This window comes from Thunnus maccoyii, chromosome 11 (assembly GCF_910596095.1).
Source record: "Thunnus maccoyii chromosome 11, fThuMac1.1, whole genome shotgun sequence".
Taxonomy (NCBI): Eukaryota; Metazoa; Chordata; class Actinopteri; order Scombriformes; family Scombridae; genus Thunnus; species Thunnus maccoyii.
The window spans coordinates 20,393,627-20,412,107 of NC_056543.1; the positions used below are offsets into that span (position 1 = coordinate 20,393,627).

The 18,481-nt window shown below is 39.6% G+C and overlaps 1 protein-coding gene across 2 annotated transcripts; it reads left to right on the forward strand.

Moving 5' to 3' along the window:
- Positions 1-66: 66 nt before the first annotated feature.
- On the forward strand, positions 67-17,113 carry morc3a (MORC family CW-type zinc finger 3a). Of its 2 annotated transcripts, none has more exons than XM_042425717.1 (19): positions 67-180; positions 4,985-5,057; positions 7,035-7,167; positions 7,348-7,574; positions 7,838-7,994; positions 8,587-8,734; positions 9,511-9,642; positions 9,808-9,927; positions 10,031-10,128; positions 10,303-10,410; positions 10,525-10,653; positions 12,969-13,043; positions 13,630-13,672; positions 13,892-14,002; positions 14,163-14,283; positions 14,385-14,457; positions 14,545-15,649; positions 16,525-16,727; positions 16,865-17,113. In XM_042425717.1, exons 1-19 carry the CDS (start codon positions 91-93, stop codon positions 17,019-17,021), a joined length of 3,303 nt encoding a protein of 1,100 aa, XP_042281651.1. In that variant the 5' UTR covers positions 67-90; the 3' UTR covers positions 17,022-17,113. The 2 variants fall into 2 exon arrangements, with proteins under 2 accessions (XP_042281651.1, XP_042281652.1); XM_042425718.1 differs by having other exon boundaries at positions 68-180; positions 13,892-13,972.
- Positions 17,114-18,481: the final 1,368 nt, after the last annotated feature.

Here is an 18,481-nt window from a genome sequence, read left to right on the forward strand (position 1 = left end):
TGATTGGATTAGGGTTTTAAAAAAAATCAGGGTCAGAGCCAATCAGAGGCAGAGTAGGGGCGGGTCTTCGCAGAATGCGGGTGGGAAAAAATGACCCACATGATTTCCTTTCCTGCTTCCGCCATCTGTATTTATGGAAAAATGGCGGCGCAAACAGACCGCGGTGTTCCACTGAGTACGGTGAGTACGTTTTACTCATTTGTTTTGGGAATTTCCGCTTTTATACTGCCGCTGTCAACTGCTGTGAACAGTGACAAACGGATAAACTCTACCAGTGTGAGCATAGGGCATAATGAGTAGGCGATTTGTTCAATTTTAACAGTGGGTTGACCCAATGGGAACACCCCCTGACCCCACAACACCAACCAACGCACACACCTAACGTTACATGTACACTTACCAAAGGACATTATTGCTGGACGCCTTAACCATAACTGGGACATTTCCCACAATTCCATTTATCCAGTTATCTTCCTTCTCTTCACACTATAATTGTCTCTTTTTTATAACTGTGTATTAAAGTGAAATAATGAAGCGCTATGGCCTGAAGTAATCCTTCACATTTTTGTGAGTGATCACACTGCGTGCCATAAAGAATAATAATCACCAAATAACATGGGTAAAATGAGGCTTATAGTAGTTATAGTCAGGATGTAGCCACTAACCAGCTGTAAGGATTGTTATCATGGGGGTTTTATCTTTATCTTATCCATACCTTTATTGGTCCGGTTCATATTCTTACTGGTTCTTTTTCATTACTAAAGAATTGTTTGTTTTTTTATTTATTATTTAAAAAAAAGAATACCTCCAGAACAGGATTATAACTTATTTACATTTTGAATATAACTAAATGTTGTTTCTAAAGCAGCAACAGTAAAGTTCACAACAGCAAAATCACTATATACATTCAATAATATCTCACCGGAAGCAAATCTAAAATGTCAAAAAAATAAATAATATTTCTGACATCAAAATACTGAGTGAAATTTAGAAAGAATGAAGAACACAGACATCAGTCAGCACCAGTCCTTCTTCCTGTCCTCTGTCCTCTTCCCTCTGCTGCTGCTGGGGGGGACGGGGTGGCAAACTGAGCTAAACTGTTAGGCTACATACAGACAGCTTTCATTTCATAACAATTTGCTACAGACAAAGCAGTTGAAAATATCAAATTTCTAAGTGTTTATGCTTATTGAACAGGTGTTTTGATAAATTCCTCTTATTGGCCTTTTACTCGCAAAGTTTCAATAAAGAGCGTAGTTGTCGCTGACTCAAGTAGAACTTCATCTTTCACTTCACCTGGTTCACTGTGTCTACTGCTTCCTCCCTGCTGCCTGATCTGTGTGTGTGTGTGTGTGTGTGTGTGTGTGTGTGTGTGTGTGTGTGTGTGTGTGTGTGTGTGTGTGTGTGTGTGTGTGTGTGTGTAGAAGGACAGCTGATTTGGAGAAATGGGGTGAGTGTCTCACCTTGGGACCTGAAAAGCTGATCTTTTACCCAAGTGGGGGTCTGACAGCACTGGCCAAAATCAAACGCTGTGTCAAGGCCTAGCCTAATTCTTGATATTATAATGGTGATGATAATTTCGATTTAGTAGAACTGCTATTAGGCTAAATACATATTTTGTGTCGGCCTGTCCTTTTACTGGATGTGGACATTAAGTATTTTAATAATGCTTATTTTTCAAAAGACACCATAGTTTTGATGCTATAAACTTTACCTTGAATTATGTAACTGTAGCAACTGAGCATGGTGTGGTCAGTGCAGGTTAATTTCCTCTGTCACATTACCTGCTCCACTCCCATTTACACCATACATCTGAAGAAAAAAAACTACACCTGTAGTTATGTTTCCCCTAAAATATTTTGTTTCAGAAGTGGCTTGGGCTTGGGGTGTATTTTCAGCAGCACAGACGCTACTGTATGATCATAGAAATATTACAGGAATACTACAGGTAGCAGTGTGTCTCTATGATCCTCTCACTCTTCTGCGACTACACGTTGCTACTAGTCACTTTGATCATGAAGGTGATACTACACTATAGAGTATATAAGCTACATTATAGTATAGAATTGAGTATTTATAGTATATAGTTAAGAGCATATTATAGATCCAAGACGTGACTGACAGAAGGGCTGTACTTAGGGGTGTTTCTTGCAAGGAGTCAGGACACCTGCTGATAGCTGGTTTATGATGATTTATGGTCTAACTGTAGGCTATATAAAATAATTCAAACTAGCTCCACCTCCAACAGCTACAACAGTAACATGCTGCTTACGCACTGATGCTTCAGTATTAATAATCTAATGATGTCATATATAATATCAGTCAGAAGGACCAAACCATTACGTTCTTACTTTTTAACTACGTTTTTCTCTGTCAGAGCTGGTTTTTATGACATGTTGTCTGACCACATCATAAATCAAATAGCCTATGTTTATCGTTGTTCTGAATGGCTTCACTTGGCCTCTCCTCGTCGGCTTCCTCAACAGGGAGATGCAGTATCGTTTCACTATGGAGATAATGGAGAATATTTTAATAATAGTGTTGCACTCGTTCAGTGTTATGGGTCTCTCATTTGTCATTCTGATGGCAGGGTAACCAGACTACCTTGACTAAGCCGGCTAGCATACATCCTTGAGTATCTTTGCTACAGCTAAGCGGTGTACGGCCAAAATGTTCTGGGTGGAACTCGCGCTGTAGAGTTATTGCTCCACACGTCGGAGTAAGTGGATTATTAAACTATTTTAACAGTAATTGTTTGGGTCACGAAGCATATTCTTCGTACGACTTCTTGCACTAATTGTGCTGTGTATTGATAAAGGATGAATACACGTACCGTTACACCCCTAGCGGTACTGAGAGAAAAAGGTACAATTATAAATCCGTTTACTACTTCAGCACCACGGACAGAGCCATGGATTTATCAATACACAGCACAATTAGGCTACTGATATTTCAGAGCCATGGTTGGGGCCATGGTCAGATAAAGGATCAGTGAGTCAGGTAGACTAGACTAACATATTCACCTAAACAACCCCTCTACCCCTGCACTCTCTCTGCTACTAGAGGGTGGAGAGTGGGGATGACAGGTTAACAAGGAGGATGCATTTTTGTCATTTTGCTAACAAGGGGGATGGCATCTCCCCTCAAATTGCCTACTGCTTATACTGTCTCAAATGTTATCCTCACTGTGACAGACTCGCTACAGACAGACTCACAAAGACGTTAATGAATGACTAACTGGGTAATATAATTACTGGTAATATCACTGATAGCACTCACTCACCTGCTACGCACACATATTACACACTGCCCTATTCCTTAAAAGGAGCTACTCTACCAAGAGTTTCCCAGGCAATGACACAGAGGTTAACTCATGTTTAGGTGAAACACTGTAATTTGTAATATGTCCACACTATCCAAATAACATTAAAAAGCTGAAATTACCCTCTTCCTAATGTACACTTTTACCACATGAATTATTAAAAGTGCATGAATTATTATATTGACAGGATTATGAAAAACAAGACTTTTGGTGAGTTTGTGAAAGAATCACAATAAATAAGAAAACAGAAATGATGAATTACTGTAAACTTATTGTAAACTATATACAGTATAAACTTTGAGGAACTGTTTATTTTTTGCAATCTCGGTTTCAGAATACCAGAAATAATAAAATTTGTATTTTATTTGCAACATTCAATTAATTTTGGTGCTAAGACCTAATCCTAACATTTTTGAACATTTATCGTTAAGTCTAAGAGCAAAATGATGACATTCTCAAGATTTTGAAGCACGTCGGTGGAGTTGCACTGACTTTTTTGTACCATTCAGATGAAGATCATCAGGCACCATCAGTCAAACAGGTAGCAACTAGTAAAAGACATGGTAAATGGACTGCATTTATATAGCACATTTCTAGTCTTCCGACCGCTCAAAGCGCTTTACAATACATGTCAACATTCACCCATTCACCCACTGATGGCAGAGGCTGCCATGCAAGGTGCCAACCTCATCAGGATCTAATCTAACACTCATTCACACACTGCTGGCACAGCCATCGGGAGCAATTTGCAATTCAGTATCTTGTCCAAGGACACCTTGACGTTTGGACTGGAACAGCCGGGGATCGAACCGCCGATCTTCCGATTAGTGGACAAACCGTTCTACCTCCTGAGCCACAAGCGCTCCTGCCCATAGAAAGGCGCTCAATAATTTGTGTAAAACCTGTTTCCAAAACAGTCGCTCACAAAATTGTTTGTAAATCACTTGACTGCTGTAGCCCAGACTTGCATTGTTGCCACATACAGGAAACCATGTCCCCCACCCCTCTCCAAGTGCTGATTCAACCTTTTGTCACAAAATATCAAATGAGTTGCATTTTTTATTCACCAATGTAATGCTAAATCAGCCTGTGTAAGGGATAATATTTATATCAGCAAATCTCACAAAACATTCACCTTGAACATACCTGCAATGCAGCAGTGGAAGTGGTGGCCTAAAGGTTAGAGAAGTGAGCTTGGGAGCGGAGGGTTACCAGTTCAATCCCCGGACTGGCAGGATAAATCTGGGTGGGGAAAGTGAAGAAGCGGTGCTTGCCCCTCCCTCATCACCACCACTGAGGTGCCCTTGAGCAAGGCCCTTAACCCCAACTACTCCAGTGGAGCTGCTCAGTGGCTGGCAGATCAGACCATGTGGTTGTACTGGGCAGCTTCCAGGTGTGAATGTGTAACTGTGTGAATGTGATCAGGGCATTCCTGAAAAAGAGAGCATTGCTCTCAGAGAAACTCCCCTGAATAAATAAAGGTTAAAAAAACATCACAGCCGAAGTATTTTGCAGATATGTTCATACAACACAATATAATATGATAAAGCCACTTGATTAAGAATACATTGATTGAATTGGAAAAGACTGATATATAAAATTAAGGCCACTTTGAAAAACAAATGACACCACTGTTTAACTTTTTATTTGTTCCATTTGCAGCTTTGTCCCAAGTATCTTCATACCAACTCTACCAGCCACACCTGGCCCTTCAGTGCTATCGCTGAGCTCATAGGTGAGTCATCATCACATGGTTGTACTTTCAAGTGAGACGGAGCTTCTATTTTAGTTTCTGTTCTACCTCTAAGTTTCTGTTTTCAGGAATCCACAGCACCATCCATTCATGTCAGCAAACTAAGAAGCACAAAATTAACTTGCAAGAATTATCCTTGTAGAGTTTTCCAACGTTCAAGAGCTCAAATGTATATAACCACACCTCAGGTTTACCTAATTACAGACTCTGACTCAGAACATTAGAAGAGCCTCATTCAAATACCTACATTTATGGTGGCTTTTGATGAAATGGTTTTGTAACTACAAATTAGGTCACCACTTAATAAATATTCCAAAAATGCTAGGGTGGATTTATTAATGTATTTATAGAGAAATTCAGCCATACTGAACTAAATTGTCCTGTAAGTACATTTTTTCAAATCTGCATATTTCAGGTTATAATTTAAATCTAATCTGAGCTGAATCAAAATGCTGCCCTAAACACTGTTAATTTGTTTACACTGCTTTATCCTTTTATGCCTAAATCACTTCTCTCACTGGTATGTGAAAGCTTTTTTAATAGGGAGTTCAGGGTTAAGGTTATGAGGGAGCACATGTTGTGTTTTAAGTATTGTTACGTTTTGGATACTCGGTATTTAGTGATGTATAAAGAGGAATGCAAAACATTCACTGATCTGTTTTCGGTTTGGCACTTTGACAACTGTGATGTCAAAGTGTACATATGGCAAAGAGAATGGAAGAGCAGCAGATCCAGCAGGTTAGAGTGTGGAAGGTGGAGGTGGTAGTCTTCAGTAATTCTACAGTTATTTAAACATAAAATTCAAGTTTACCACAACACAAACCTCATTTCCCCACCACCTGTTTACTGTAACAAAATAATCAAAGATAGTTAAGCTTCATTATTTAGGATCTCATTGAGATCAAGATCTCTTTTACAAGGAAGACCTGAGAACAAATTACATATATATACAACACAAGATAAACTCAGTCACACACAGCAGCCATCACACACAGACACACATTAACAATATCTGTAATCAGAATTTTGAAATTTGTCTTTAATTTTGTTTGGCACCTATTAAGTTGCATAGTACCAGAGACCAGTCCTTGCCAGAGTGCAGAGTTGGTATGAGGAAGTTTTAAAGCTAAACTATTATGTGATCTTGTATCATGTTTGTTCACTTTGTACTCAACTAAGGATTTTAATTATCAGGTATACTGAGTACATTTATAATCTACTTTTTCTGATCCATTTTTGGATAGACTACAGTATCTACAATTGGGTTTGCTGATAACTAATGTTGCTCTCTGGATATTTTTGTGGTGCAATCACTTGTTATCTAATGTCATTGAGATTTCTCTTGAACAAAACGTTTAGTTCATGTGTCTCATACCCACCATCACTTCCTTGTGGCTAATGTAAATCCATCCGTACTATTTTTGCATGCATGCAAGTTACACGCAAATTGTTGTGTAGGCTTTGTCAATCCAGTCAAAATATAAAATCAACCTCTGTGAACATATGTCCACCTGTTATTTGCAAGTTTTTCCATTAAGTGCAATAAGGAGAAGTACATTTTGCAAACAGTACATAAAACTGCAATTACAGCCTGGTGTGCCTGTTTGTTAACTGCAGGTGTCCGAGTTAGAATGTGCCTGAAACACTGACACAAAAGCCTCAGTAAATCTGGCCTTCACTACACTGCAACATGTGAACTTCACACACTGGAGGTCAACAAATACAGGATTTCCAGGCAGGGCACAGAATTAGTATCAGCCACCAGCCAAATGCTGGTAAAATATGCAAGTGGCTGGTATATTTGCTTCACTCACCAGCCAAAAAAAACAATGGTGATCTATTGAGCGTCTGGTAAAACTTGAACATTCACTAGCCATTTGGCTGGTGGACAAAAAAAATAATTTTGCACCCTGTTTCCAGGTAATCTTTAGTTTCTCTTAAAATTGTTTCTTTTGGCAGACAATGCCTACGATCCAGATGTAAGTGCCAAACAGTTCTGGATTGATAAGACTATGATCAATAAAGAGGAATGCCTCAGCTTCATGGATAATGGAAACGGACTGGACCATGAAACAATGCATAAAATGCTCAGGTACAGACTCTGCTGTTCTGTTTGTTTGTTTCTTTACATTCTGCATTTAGAATTTTCTGATACTTGCCAAGAATATTTTATTTGTTGCAGAGTTTATATGTATGTATATATGTACAATGTACGATTCAATGATGTGATTCATATACTCACTAAGAATGTATACATTTTTCCCCCCTCAAGCTTTGGGTACAGTGACAAGACTGCTGTAAATGGCATAGAGCCGATTGGAATGTATGGCAATGGTTTCAAGTCTGGATCCATGCGACTTGGCAGAGACGCCATTGTCTTTTCCAAGTCGAAGAACGCCTCATGTGTTGGGATGCTCTCTCAGACCTACCTGGAAGAGATCGAGGCTAAGCAAATAGTTGTACCCATTGTCCTCTTTGAGCAGACGGGAGCTAAAAAGTATATCCTTTATCTACTGCATTAATACACATCTCATGTTGTAGAGAAATCTTAAGTATGCTCAAACAATTTGGATGTAACCTATTGAAGTTTGGAGCTTGACAAAACCCTGATTTGATAAGTTCGTATTTTTGTATCTTCATGTGAAAATGGTTTGGGTGTTCGTTTTTTGAAAGTTAGAAAAGATACTCTACTTTACATTAGACAGTCATTTTACCATTTGTCCTAATTTAATATTCCAAGTAACCCTTGACTTGAGTTTTACTCAATGTAAGAGAGGAGCACAAAGCCAGTCTGCAGGACATCCTGCGTTATTCTCCTTTCAAGACAGAGGCAGAGCTGCTCACTGAAATCAATGCCATCAGTACCTCTTGGTCCACGGGGACAACTGGCACAAGAATCATCATCTGGAATCTCCGCAGGTCTGTATGTAGTCAAGACATAAACAGATGTATGTTCCATTTTACAAACCAAGCACCATGGCCTACAGGAACATTCTGACTGTGTTGTGCTCAGACTCTTTTCAAAACCTCAGATATGTACAATGAAGCAGGTTTAGCAGTTTAGCTAACTTTGAGCATCCCAGGGTTTCTATTCTCATGAAGCTGGCTCAGTTTTTAGTGGTGGGGATCATTGTGGTAACCTGCATTGTGACCTTGTCGCAAACAGAGAAGGTCAACTTTGAGGACAAATCTAGTCATCTTTCCTACAGGAATCTGACGTGAACAAAAGTACAGTAGGAAGTAATAAAGAGCACACAGTTTATATCATAAATGTAAGGAACGTTTTGTATTGCACCTGTTCGCTCGCTCTGGATTTAAAACAGTGCTTCCAACAAACAACAGAAAGCTTGTTAACCATAGTTATCAGTAATGAATAACTGTTGAGTTGCTTGCCATTGGCTGATTGATACAGATGGGGTCATTCTCATGTGAGTTAAGAATGACTAAGTTATATTTGTGATACAGACCCATTTGCTCACATTGTTTGTGTTTTGTGTTTTGTTTTTACCAGCACATCCACTGGATCAACAGAATTTGATTTTCAGACAAACCGTTATGATATCAGAATTCCATCTGATGTCTATGAGGAAATCAGTAGGACTCCTCAAAATGCAGAGAACATCACTTCATACATCCCTGAGAGTGTATACTCACTGCGGGTAAGGAGCAGTAATGTAAATGTCTTCAAAAAAATGCTTATTAAAGATTCATACACATTCAATTGGTAACAATTTCTACAATGTTATACAGGCATCAAAATCCAGACTGACATCTCAACAACTATTGGATGGATTGTCATGAAATTTTGTACAAAATGCATGAAATTTGGCACAGACAGTCATGGTGCCCAGGGGATGAATCCTGATGATTTTGCTGATCTGCTGACTTTTCCTCTATCACCACTATGAGTTTTACATTTGTGCTTTTGAGTGAAATGTCTTAACAGCTGTTAGATGGATTGCTGTGATGTTTGGTACAGACATACATGTCCCCCTCGGGATGAATTATAATAACGTTGATCTCCTGACTTTTGATCCAGTGCCATCATCTGCAAAACTAATGTCATTCATAGCCTCAGCTGTACTTTGTATTTAGCGCTAATTAGCAGATGTTAGCATGCTAATCCAAGATGGTGAACATGGTAAACGTTATACCTGCTGAACACCATGCATGCAAGTTAAGTAGGTATGCTGGCATGAGCATTTAGCTCTAAGCACCACTGTTCATAAGTACAGCCTCTCAGAGCCGCTAGCTGTGGACTTGTAGTCTTGTTTCTTTTATTGGTGAACGTGAACCACTGTTTTTTATCTCTATATAATCAGTGTTTGTATGTGCAAGAGAAAAATATTGAGATTTTTAAAAAAAAATATAACTATATATAATACACTTTACTTTTCATTCTTCATAATTGATAAATGTGTTTTAATGGACACAGGCATATTGCAGTATTTTGTACCTGAAGCCTCGGATGCAGATCATCATACGTGGTCAAAAGGTGAAAACTCAGCTCATTGCGAAGAGTCTGGCCTACATCAGAAAGGACCACTACAAGCCGAATTTCCTGGTGGTATCCTTTCAACACAGGCTTTCTAGAGCTGTGCCTTCTATTTTTTAACAGTTTTTCTCTTTCAGATATGTGTTGAGTATTTATAAATGTTGTAATTTGGAACATTTTGGAAGTGCACAGAACTTTACATCTCAACTGTTGAGTTTTCCTGAAATTTTATTTTAGAACAAACGCATTCCTATCACTTTTGGTTATAACACCAAAAGTAAAGACCAGTATGGCATTATGATGTATCACAAAAATCGTCTCATCAAAGCCTACGAACGCGTGGGCTGCCAGCTCAAGGTGAGTTTGTGTTGTTTTATGTGAGTTGTGTTTGTTTAACTTAGTTCCCATATCTTCTCACCTGATGTTCATCTCTTATCACATGTCTCTTCGCCTCTTACAGGCCAACAACAAAGGCGTTGGGGTCATCGGGGTCATAGAGTGTAACTTTCTGGATCCTACCCACAACAAACAGAGCTTTATTGAGTCTGATAAGTCCAGGTAATAGCATCAGCGCTGAAATCAGATTTTATCATATGGGTTTGATTAAGGTTTAGATAACTCTCTTTCACACACACAAAATTGATAATGTTTATCATATTACTGGATTATTTGTCAACACATGACTATTAAACAGGAATGCAGACATCTGACCTGCCTTATTTCTTGGTACAGGAAAACTATGAACAATTTGGGGGTCAAACTGGAAGAGTACTGGAATGAAATGCGCTACACAAAGACCAAAGAGAATCCAAACAGCGCCATACCAGTGGAAGATACCATGTTAGTATATCAATAGTTTTGTAGTGCCTGACATCATGTATTCTACACAAGTGTGTGTATAACTATGTTGACTTTTTACTTTCTCTGGAAACTTTTCTCTATCCATGTCCACAGGAAGCGCCCAGATCAAAACTGGGTGCAATGTGATAACTGCTTGCGCTGGCGGAAACTCCCTGATGGGATCGATACCAACAAGCTGCCAGATAAATGGTTCTGCCAATTGAATCCTGATCCTCAGTTCAGGTAACCAGAGCATTATCAAAAAACTGTTGCAAAGTCACAATCTGATGTGATCATTGACTGTATATAAGACCTAAATATGGACATCATGACAGCTCCTCAAAAGTGAAGCCAAGACATCTCGATCGCCCCCTGTTGGCTGGCTGCAGTACATGTCATAAGTCCTGCCCCCATCCATGTTAGCGGATGGGACATGAGCCAAACTAAAAACTCAAGTACACATCAAATACATTTTTCCCAAAGATGGTTTCTGTCATTTTAGGTAGTTTATATCATGCTGATGTTTGTCCAAGTGCTCATTTTTCTGATAGGTTTGTTTTTAATTAGTTATTTGACAATATAAAAAAGAGGTCTGATGTCATGATTGACAGTTGTGATAGCCGCTCTCAAACCTCCGTCAGGCGCCCAACTTTACTGCACAGACTCTGGCTCCAAATTACATCACACAAGCAAGACGGCAGCTCCCGGAAAGGAGATATTTTGGCTTCACTTTTGCATAGCGGTAAACATCAACAATAAATGTAGCATAATTTAGAAGAACACCTATCTGTATATAAAATGTATCTTCAGCAGTTGAAAAGTTGATCTGCAGGTGTAGATCGACTAATAAATAAAGATTTAAAGGTGACATATTATACTAATTTTCAACAAGTTAATATAGGTCTGAGGTCCCCTCAGACTTCAAAGCATGTCTTTGAAGTTTTTTACTGAAAATACCACTGAGATTATGCATTCTAGCATGTCTCTATAGCCCTGTGTTTCTGTCCTGTTATCAATGGGCTTCTTTGTTTATGCAAATGAGCTGCTGCTCCCCACTCTAGAACAGGTTGTGGATTTCCAGCTGTGATACAATGCAAGATTATATGACTGCAACAGGAGAGACCGAGGGCTGTTGACAGTATTCATATTTATACTGGAACTGCAATAGAGCTGCAGTAGCATCACTAATACTAGTATTACAGTAACGCTAAGTGTATCTGTGGATCAGAATGGACGTATTAGCCTCGGCTTGACTTGACTCAGCGGCTGGACAACGTTACACAACGTTGCCAAGCAAAGGATTTCCTGCATTTCTTTTTCACACGTGTATCATTACCTTCATGGCATGTCTATCAATAACATTTACATAATGTTTCAGCAGCAGCACACACATATCGGCGAGGATCACGGAGCAGAACGGGCTAACATGTAACAACAAAGCTAGCTGAGCTAGCACTGCGGTTCAAAGCTCCACAAAAAGCAACATGAAAAAACAAATAAGACCATCCAACCTCCCACTGTCATCATTTAGTTGGCTTCTAATGAGGCTTAACTTTCACACAGTTTCTCTTGACTGTCATTAACAACATTGGTCCAACATCAATAGCCATATTAGCTGTGCAACATGCGAACACCAAGTTCAACAGGCTAACCTGGTAAATAAACAGTAAAACTGCAAAAAACATGGCAAAACTTACAACTCCCAAGTTTGAGGTTGGGTCACAGACAGACGGTATCGATCCATCACACACACACACACATACACACACATACAACAGTTTTCCAGTCGTTGTGGGGACATTTCCATCAAAAATGTAGTGAATCTAAAGGATCTTCACTTCCTCGGATGATGGGAGGACATGTGAGACTGTTGTGTTGGTTCTTGCAGCCAACAATAGACCTTTTTATTCTGTTGAAAAGTTGATTCAGTAGGTTTCAATGAGCAGGGATCGTCAACCTGCTGGGAGGAGGTCTATGTTCAACAGATCCCTATATGACATCTTAACGAGAGCCAAATTTAAAACAGTGTTTTTATACACACATTTACTAAAAGATAGAGCAGGAGAAAAAGAGAGGATGGTCTTTTCTCATAGTTTTGGGGACACGCCGGTGACACATATTTATGTTGAAAAGACATGAAAAAGTGCATTTTGCATAATATGTGACGTTTAATAATTTCAATGTCTGTTTAGGATGAAACAGTTTAGGCTTGAAAATATTAAAATGCTGTATGTATTTATGACGTGTTCTAAATATGTGAAAACAAAATTAAATTCACATCTATGTATTTTTGAAACTGATGCTACATTTATTTATATGATAGTTTTCCTTGTCTTTAAGGCTGCATCACAGTTTTCTGCCCTTATTCTCACCAGGGTGACTAAACAGTGAATTCCTCTGACTGCTTCACATTACTGCTGATCTTTTCTCAAGATTCTCTCTCATGTTCATCAAAAAGCAACAAAAACAGACACAGTCTTAATATAAAGGCATTTGGCCAAAATAGTCTTAAACTCCACAGACTTATACAATTGTTTTTTTAAAATTTGCCTAACCAGGAGCTGCCAGGTAGAAGAGGAGCCTGAGGACTCTGATGATGACCAACCTTCGTACCGCAAGACCTACAAACAACAGTGAGTCATGTTTCCATTAAAAACGTAGCCGTAACTTTAGCACAATATTGTAACAGCATCTGAATATTTAAAGAATTGCTTTCTGACAGTTCAGTGAAGTTTAAAACTGGTGTTGCATTAAATTTAACTCTGTCTTTTTATTATCAGTGTAATATCAGTATTGACTAAATGTATAGAAAGGATAGTAACAATAATTAAAACTGCCTCTTTATATCTGGTTACTGTATTTTTTATTTCTCTTGTGTCACTGTCCACAAACCAAGACGAGTTGAGACCTTAGGCTCTTGGGTTTTGTGGGTCTGCTTTGTCTCAAAAGTGGGATAAAAATGTGTCATAAATGTGATCAAGCATGTCTTGTTTTATGTATGCATCACATGGTAATAAGGTCAGTGTGGTGTTGCTATTTAAAGAAAGGGTAAACACAGTCAGCGCTGTATGTCTAAATAGACATATCTACCTATGCTTGGGAAAAAATCCAAGGTTGTTGAAGAGTCACCCACCCCCTGAAATATATAGAGTTGTTTAATTGATGTATTAATATGCTAAAATAAAAAAAAATCTTAACTTTGTGATTTATTTGTTACAGAGAGAAAGAGGACAAGAGGAAACAAGAGACAAAAAGACAAAGGGTAAAGAGTCGACTGCTGTAAATCCCATAAAAATGTGTAAAGCTTTTTTTGAATTGTGCTTTGTTTACATTCGCTTGATATCCTCATCTTCTCTGCTGTTTTTGGTACTTGTGCATATGCTGGTAGAATATGTAATAATTGACACAAACAGTACAAAGCATTGTGTGGTCTGATAGTATTCATTTCTATTTCCATAAATGTGAACACATCGTCTTCTAGACAGAGGAAGAACGAAGGCGTCGGGAAGAGCAACATTTGGCTAATCTTGCCAAGCAAAACACGCCTCTTAGACAGCAAAAGGTACCGCTGAAACAGCAGCTGCATGAAACAGTATGTTTTTTCACACTACGGAGGGTTGGGAGTGATCACGTTGTTTCATTTTCATAGTTTTAATAAGTACATAAAATAATATGGATATAGTTTAGAGATAATAATAATTACAAATAAAAAATACATGTCAGCATTTTATATTTGTTGTTCTTGTCAACAGACTGTCCGTCCACCCTCCACTCCCACTACCCCAAGGAGCAGGTTTAACACTGAGTCACCACAAGGGGGTACTGCAAGGGCTGCATCCTCTCCACAGGGGTCCTCTACCATTTCCCAAGCTGGTAAGTAAAATTGGTGCGTGTGTGATATGTGTATGTGTTTTTGTTTGTGGGGGGAGAGATGGAAAGTTTGAGAGATAAAAAAATGCCATCTTTCTCTCCAGCCTGCAGCCCCTCCAGTAACAATGGTCTTCCAATTATTACTAGTGTATGCTCCCTGTCATCAGCCCCCCTGAGGTAAGATTTCGTGCTATTTGTGAGCCTAACTATATCCATTGCAGCTCATGTAAAAAGCATATTAACTGTGCTTTGTGCGCAATGCAGGGGAAAAAGATTGCAGCCCAATACTCCACAAGGAACGCCCAAAAGACCGAGAGTAAATGGCTTCCATAGAGGCACCTCAGATGCATCCTCATCAGTAGACGTGAGACCACCGAGCTCCCCGTCAGTCATCAATGAGAACGATGATACTGATGATACTGATGACGACATATTCATCTTGGAGACTGCCAGTACCCCCAAGCCAAAAAAGCCAGGTTCTGATGTGTCTAGAGTGGAGATCAAGCGTGAGCAAAGTGATTCGAATGTGGGCATGCTGATGGAGTGTAACGATGACGCCGCTGTGGATGACGCCCCTGAGACAAACGCTGCCGGAACAGGCTCGTCAGAGTCGGCAGCTGCGGGAACTGGTCCCTCCCCAGCACCGCCTCCTGAGATGGCCAGCATCACCACCCAGACAGAAGCCCCCAAAATAAAGGTGGAGAGTCAAACTGAAGGAGGGGAGAGATCAGGGCAGGGTACATCTAATGAGCGTGGCGAACAACTGAGTTCAGATATCAATGTTTACAGCGCTGAACAAAGATTAATTAAGCAAGAGAGTAACGACGACACTCACAGTGAGAACAAAGGAAAGCAGACCTTACAGAATGGAGTGAAACATTGGGATCGTGACAAAGATGCTGGTTCTTCCTGTGCAGATGCCACTGACAATCAGCCTTCTCCACCACACTTCCCCAGTATGACTGAGGTTCAGGAACAGCAAGATCAGCTCCTGGAGCTCATGCAGGCTACAGCTCAGGAGAGAGACTCTTTCAAAGAGCAGGTCCGTCAACTTACCTGCCAGCTGAAAGACACGCAGAGCAGACTGCAGGAGCTGTCTCAGATCAATGTGAAGAAGGAGTGTTCTCACCAGTCCAACCAAACAGAGGAAACAGGGGATGGGAAGGACTACAAAAGTCTGTTTGAGAAGGCCAAACAGAAAATCAATGAATTGATTAAGGACAAAGAGGTTTTCCTGGCAACTACTGAGGCCAAGCCCAGTACTTCCCAATGTGAAGAAAAGGACATTGATGAGATTGCACTGCAAGTTGACCATCTGGTACGGGAACTGGATCAAAGAAACAAGGAAAGGGATGAACTGCAGTCACAGGTCAGTGGTCCAGCTGTGTTTTGTGCTTAAAGGATAAGACTTGCAACATTCTGTATTTTTCATATCGTCAACAAACCCCATAAAAAGACCTAAGCTAATAATATTAATCAGTTTCTCAATGCCTTCTAACTTCCCCAGCCTGTCTGTGGCACATTTGTTTCAACTGAAGACAGACATTTTTAAAAACAGCTCACAACAATCTTTCATTAAAAAAAAAAGCAAAATAATTTCCTGAAACAGCTCATAGCCTTTACAGCAGTAAAAAATGCATTTATTGGAGACTATTTTCAGCTACAGATTTGGTTCTGTAGTGAGTATTTACAGCAGTAGGATGTTGTATGTGGCATGTTGTCTCAAAAAACACACAGTGCCCATGTTCATTGTAATAAACATGTCATCCAGTGCAGCAATGTGGCTCACTAATTAGTTTTTTAATTTGACAATAATGGAGGTCTGTGGCATAGAACAATAAGTGACATCAGGCTAGGTTAGTTGGATCAATTTATTATTGGTTTTAGTCTTTTCATGGAATTTGTCGACAATAAGAAAAATATAGAACACAACCAGACTTATCCTTTAATGTATTTACATTGTATTTCCCTTATCAGATAAAGCATTAGTTGTAAGCAGGAAATGCTACTTATAAGCTCAAAAAACTGCTTCCATGTCTTGAGCGTGGAAATAAATTCTTAATCTAAATTCTTGACCTTGACTTACTAACTTTTCAATGTTATCATTATCTTGTATATAATTTACTGTATATAAACATTTGGTAATCCATGTAGATTTTTCTTTACCTCATTGATATTGACCTTCTTACACCTCCCATCTTCATTTTCTTTCCTCCTGGGGTTCCCTTTCTGCTTCGCCACCAGTTGGACAGTCTGGAGGAGGAAAAGGCGAGGCTGGCATTGCAGTGTGAAGAGCTCAGGTTAAGCCTCCAGCAGCAGAGGGAAAACGCACAGAAAGGAAGCACAGCTCCACTCAGAACCAGTGACTCCTCTGTACAGTCAGATCCAGGAGAGGCAGAAGGGACAGCAGACTCTGGCGCAGCTTCAAGTTCAGACACATCCAGAAGGTTGGATTGTTGGAAAATCACTCCCCTTTTATTTTTATGTTTAAATTATCACTTATGTGACAGCCATTTATGAACTTAACAACCCAGCAGAACAGTGATGTAAATTTGAATTTCTTTTTTTTTTCCTTTTCTCTCAGTTTGATTGAGCTACGTCAGAACATCGGACGGCTGCTTGTCCGCTATGTGCCGGCTCTGGACCTGGCCCAAGTGAATTATGAATGTAACGTACTTGATGAGATCCTAGAACAAGTTCTCTCCGATATAGAGACTGGAGAGGGATGGAGCGAGAAATGAATGGAATCTGGTTTATGTTGAAAATTATTTTGTACTATATTCTGTTTCTTCTCATAATCCGAATGTAATTCAAATATATTTTTATATTTCCAGCCTGTTAATGTTCTGTGATGAAATGCTCTGCTACACTTTGAGTACTGCTGTTATGCTAGGTGTCTTTGTGAACATTCTGACAGGACAAACATTATATTATATGCTATAAGTCAGGGCAGGGAACAACTCTTACAGTATTTTTCTGAAACTTAATTGAAGGAGCTATTATGAAACTCACACTTAAGGCCAAATCCACAAAGAATGCATTGCACCCGCTAATAGCACCATGAATTGTGCAACATTTGCACCTGCAATCTGCCTCGTTCTAAGTTCCGATTTGCAAAAGCTTTTGCGCTGATGATATGACGGCGCAAACACACCCATAAAGTTTTTCAGCTGAGTGCAATTTGCCCCTGTTTTGCATCTGATTGAGTGAGCAGAGCAGTTTCCAGTGTTTCAGGCTTCCCTCCATATGTCGGCACACAGATTGGTCCATAATGAAAACTGCAGAAAGCACAAAAGCCTCAAATTCTGTCTTTAATTAGCAGAAGTGCGCACACACAGAGCTTCCACAATCACAAACCAACTTTCATAAATTTTGCTTGTTTTACTTCTTTAGTATTTCACATCTATAACATAATCTACTGAAATATCCATAGAAATAGGCTACAGCTATTAATGTGACTCGGGCAGGTCTGAAACGTGTTAGATTAATGTCTGAATCTTGCAATGATGTTGCTCAGGTGTCACAGTACTGATATTCTGTTTGCTGTCCACAGCTGGCTGTGTGTCACAGCTGGCTGTAGCATCACATAGCAGCTGAAATGATAAGTGCATCTTCAAACTGAGAAAGAGGCTGTGCGCAGTTACGCACACGGCACAGCAGCGGTAACTCTATTAACACTGGATCAGTCAGGATCTGGCGGTCAGCTGATTCCAGGTTTATACAGTGGAATTGTTTGTAAAAAACCGCCCTTATGGATGAATCCTGAGCTCCACCAGAGCTGTCATAACTTTTTTTTAAGCCTACCACCCAATACTCACTTGACCACTTGAGTGCTGGTCTTTGTGAATTAGACTGTTTTTGCAACTACACTTATTTGCATAGAAAGGGGCGAATGTTGCGCTGAATGTATGAATATTACTTAATTTACATACATGCAAATAACACGGGCGCACCATGACGCAATGTCCTTGGCAGCGCAGTTTGCAGTGCGTTTCCCCCTTTCCGGGTGCTTTGTGAATTACACGACAAATTTTCACATTTGCACAGGTTTAGCAGCCGCAAAAGCCGCGCAATCCTTTTGTGGATTTGGTCCTTAGTTGTTAAACTGATTGTGCTTGCTTGAGCAATATCTACTTACATCAGTATCAGAGTTAGACATGCTGCTAAAACACAGTTTGAGATATGATATTAAGATAGATAT